This window comes from Bactrocera latifrons, unplaced genomic scaffold (genome assembly GCF_001853355.1).
Source record: "Bactrocera latifrons isolate USDA-ARS-PBARC rearing strain unplaced genomic scaffold, ASM185335v1 scaffold_206, whole genome shotgun sequence".
Lineage (NCBI taxonomy): Eukaryota > Metazoa > Arthropoda > Insecta > Diptera > Tephritidae > Bactrocera > Bactrocera latifrons.
The window spans coordinates 169257-173813 of NW_017535586.1; the positions used below are offsets into that span (position 1 = coordinate 169257).

Sequence of the window (4557 nt, forward strand, 5' to 3'; positions counted from 1 at the left end):
ATATTCATGTGAGAAGTACCTAATAGTGTTCAACCACAACAAATTTTAGTCACGCTTGCGCCTTACATCTTTCTAAACTGCAATAAAATAACCCGACTGGGACATTTTGCAACTTCATGCCTTAACGCTATTACACTGGTTCTTTTGTTATCCATACAAAAACAAAAAATAAATAACAAAACAAAATTACGTTATTATACCAAAATTTTTTTAATTTCGAACAAAAACATTAAAAAATTGACAAAAATGAATATCAACAATTATAAAAACATCGTTAACTCCAATTTAAAAACGCTTCTATTAAATGTAAAGTAAAGAGTGCAATGTTCTTTACAAAGCAGAACTATATTCAGTGACAGTTGCGAGAAATTTAATCGCTCAGTATTTACGACAACATTCATTAACATACGAAATTCTATGTACATGTGTACGTATACTCTTTTTTATTCTGAACTTCTGAACTTTTCTGTGAATTTTCGCCAATGTCAACCCTTATAAATTAAACTCAACTACGTATGTATACCGGAAAAGTGGATATTCCTGGTAAATCTTTCAAAGTCGCACTCAACGCTTAAGCAGTTACAAACAAGTTTATCAAAAGGGGGTCTCTCATCCGAGACTACTTTCTTTCTTTTTATGAATTTGCTTTTTAAATAAAGGAAGTTTAAAAACTATTCTGACCGGTAACAGTGAAAAAAAAACTTCTTTCTGTTATTGAAAGTGCTTCGACAACTGATTCACTGATTCAAAAGCATGCAAAGGTGTACAGATCTCAATGGAGAATATTTTGAAAAACAATAAAGCGATTTTCGATGATTTATATAAAATGCAACTTTCGTATGCTGGCAATCGTATTATAACTGTACCCATTAATAACTGTTCAGAAATACATATCGTCACCTGAAATGCAAAATAACGTATCATCAAAAAATTCGAAATTGAGTGCCTTATTGATTACGCTTCATTACTTCAAATTACATACATAATATTACATACGGATGCGTGCAACTAATTAACAACGACCTATAAATTAAATGACGATTTCTGTAAAATTTTCAAATGTAAAAATACAATTTCTTTTTGAATTATCATCTATGAACGTATGGTCAGATTTAGCTGACAATTTTTTTTTTTTTTTAAATTCCGTTATTCTGAAATAGTTGATGCAATAGTGAGTAAAATGGTCGTGCATATAATTAGCAACGCGTGTTGAATTCTTAAGAAATTAGTTGTGTTCAGGTACCTAAATCTTTATATTTTTGTTGAAACCATTACGTTACCATTAGAAATTAAATAATTTAGTGAATAAAAATGAGTACGCACAGGTCTTGCGATAAGGACACTAGGCCTGTTATCGTACAGATGTACAGGGATGGGATATATTTCGGAGATATTGAAAAGACTCTAATTTTCGCAAAGCGGTTGGCTTTTAATTAATGCAGTTAGGTATTTCAACAAGAATAAAATGACAAAACAAGTTCCAAAAAATTATCGTCACAAGATGACAAAACAAATTCAAGTTGCACTTTTGGAGAAAACTCAGATGCACTATCTGTAGTTACCGTAAAAACACGATTACGCAAGGCAGGACTCATTGGAGGAGTTTCAAGGATAAAGCCATTACTCTCTGAACGCAATCGAAAGACCCGCTCAGAGTTTGCAAAAAAACACCCCCATTGGACAGCAAAAGAGTGGAAGTTTTTTTTCGATGAAAGCTGCAGGTCTTAATGCAGGGAGCTGGACCACAAATACACTAAGCTAACTTTAAAACATGGTGGGGGCTGCATAATGACTTGGGGTGCCACATCGTGGTGAGGTTTTGGGTTCAAATATGTTGCATTCATGGACAACGTAATGTTGCCATATCCTGATGACAATATGCCCGAAGCGTGAATTTACCAGCAAGATAACGACTTGAAACATACTGCGCATGGTACAAAACAATGGTGTCAGGAAAACTTGCTGTCTGTTGTTGTTGCAACGGCAGAACTTGCTGCCTCTATTAAAGTGGTTTTCACACATTCCGCATTTGAAGAAAAGAGTTCATTCCCAAAAAGTTGGGATTTCCAGGAAATATACAAAAAGGTTAAACAATAATGGAATAATATTCCAAAGGACATCTTGCAAAAGTTTAGTGGAGTCAAAGCCTACTAGATGTCAAGCCGGGATTGACAGTAATGGGTTTACAACCAAATATAAACTCGAAATAAAATATTTTTCCACAAAAAAAAAAATAACAAGCCTTGTTTATTAGTTGCACGACATATTTTTGGCCTCGATGTCATAAAATAATAATTTTATAAAGGTATTTTATAACAAAAAAAAATTAGCTAATTTATAATATCTAAATATGCACAATTTACCTTTAAGCCATATAGTTAAAAATTCTTTTTGGGAAAACCGATTTGAATTTTTCCTATTATCGTTGTTAATTAGTTGCACGCATCTGTATGTTCAATATTTTCAGGTTCTGTGCTCAGATAAAAACCAGTTTTAACCAACATTAAAATTTTGTTTCACTCATGTTCTATTTTATTTCGTGTTTCATTCATGCCACTGTAAATTTCCGAAAATTTTACGTTATTTTGCATTTCAGGTGACGATATGTACACCTTTCTTATAAGTGAGACGAAATTTTAAAATTGCTTGATCTTTCGTCGCTTTAATTATATGTATATAATGTTATATTATATGTTATAAGACGTAGTATTTCGAAACAATTGTCGATAATTTCAAAAAATATCAATATGGAATAGCTGTCGATCTCCGCATTGTCTATCTTTAAATCCCGTTCATAAACGTACTACCTAGAGCTATGGACTATAAGTCTCATTATTACACCATGAGGTCCTAATTTATTGAATTGATACTTTTTTAACATTAGATATTAATAAATATACATTTGCATTTTTCCATAATGAGTATATAGCAATTGATTTTTACTTACTATATCATTTTTGCCAAAGCTGCTTCGAAAGTGGGACTCATGTGCTACTTTTAATAATGATAAGCGTTTGCACTTGTAAAATAAAATGGATCCCGTTATCGCATACGAGTATATTAAAAAATTAAGAACATAAAATGTAATGCGATTTTTCTGTTATTGAAAATCTCCACAGTCTCCTTAAGTATTTAAAGTTTCGTAAGAAGACCACTGCCTAGTTTTCCATCTATGTATGTATGTCCTCTTAAGTATAACTTTTTTTTTAACTAAAAGTCATTTAAAAATAGGTGAACACTGTCGAACGCACGTTCACAAAACCAAATGTTAAAATACGCACAATTACAGATCAAACAGATGTAGCTTCTTATTTCCCCTAAATTAAGTTTATACAATGTTTAGTGTATAAAAACAATTGTTAAAGAGAAAAAATACTTATTGCTTTAAAACAAAACATATATACTGTCAGATAACTTCTGCCAGTGATTTCTAAGACGAGTTGTTTTTAAATTTGCATTAAGTAGCCGCAGTTATACGAGTGGGTCACACCGTTGCATAAAACGCACTGAAGTAGTAGTGGCTTTATATTATATGGTATATATAATAGTTGTGCAAAATCTTTCTCTTTTTTATAGTAAGCATTATATGTACATACAAATGTACATATACCCATACCCATATACACATACCCATTATATTTTTGCATAAACATTTAGCGATCATATGTATTTACATATGTGTAAAGTAATGCATTGATATGAAAATGAAAATATCAAAAGCTTTCTTATTAAGCTTTTTATACTCTCTAAGTATGTTGCACAGAGTATAACTAACAGCTTTGCTCACACTTAAAGATTGTAACAACATGAACTAAAAGAAATAGATATAATATACATACATATATAGTATGTGTGAAGATGTATATATAAAAAAAAGCTTTAAACGAAAGAACGAATTGATTCAGTTGTCTTTATAAAAATGGTACACATATAAAAACTTGAAAAGGTAAAATAACTTAGTTACTGTTTTACAACATAGCATGTTTTTGTAACATACCATAACACCGGCTAAAAAGGCACGTTATCATCAAAACGTCTACCTTACAGCATTTGATTTCCTCCTTAAATCGGGTATTGTAAAATTGATTGCGTGCATATCGGTCAATACGTTAAATTTTATAATTGGAAAAAGTTTCACTGTTACAAATAACATTATCTAATGTATTGTAAAAATTGTTTCAGTTAATGACTTCCTCTAGCCCTTAATAACACAATTTAATTTATTTTAAGCGTTTCTAAACATACTCGTTAAATATGTTTACAAATAGCAAATTGCAATTTCTCAATACAATGTTGAAACATGCTTAAGGCGAATTAGGATCAGGGAAAATGACTGATAAAGCCAAAGATAATAAAAATATCTGAGCTTATGAGCTAAAAACAAAAAAAAAAAAACGGAGAGAAGTGTACCATTACCACGAGGAGACAGGAAACTTGCATCAATAGCGTGGAAAATGCGACGTTTTTAAAATAAAACAACATAAATGCGATACTTTTGAATTTTAATTTGTTGTACAAATTCGAAGTAAAGAATCCTGTTTCAAAACCGCAAGATAC

The 4557-nt window shown here is 31.1% G+C and overlaps 1 protein-coding gene across 4 annotated transcripts in view; it reads right to left on the reverse strand.

The window, feature by feature from the left end:
• LOC108968233 (dnaJ homolog subfamily C member 7) overlaps window positions 1-4557 on the reverse strand; it is a 7765-nt gene that overhangs the window by 2394 nt on the left and 814 nt on the right. The window contains exon 1 of one of the 4 annotated variants that reach the window (XM_018932141.1): window positions 2948-3482. The exons of 2 other annotated variants lie outside the window; for them this stretch is intronic. In XM_018932141.1, coding sequence (XP_018787686.1) covers window positions 2948-2988 — 41 coding nt within the window. In that variant the 5' untranslated portion in view covers window positions 2989-3482. Of the gene's footprint in view, window positions 1-66; window positions 196-2947; window positions 3483-4557 lie in introns of those variants that run through there. One more of the 4 variants, XM_018932140.1, reaches the window with a different exon arrangement.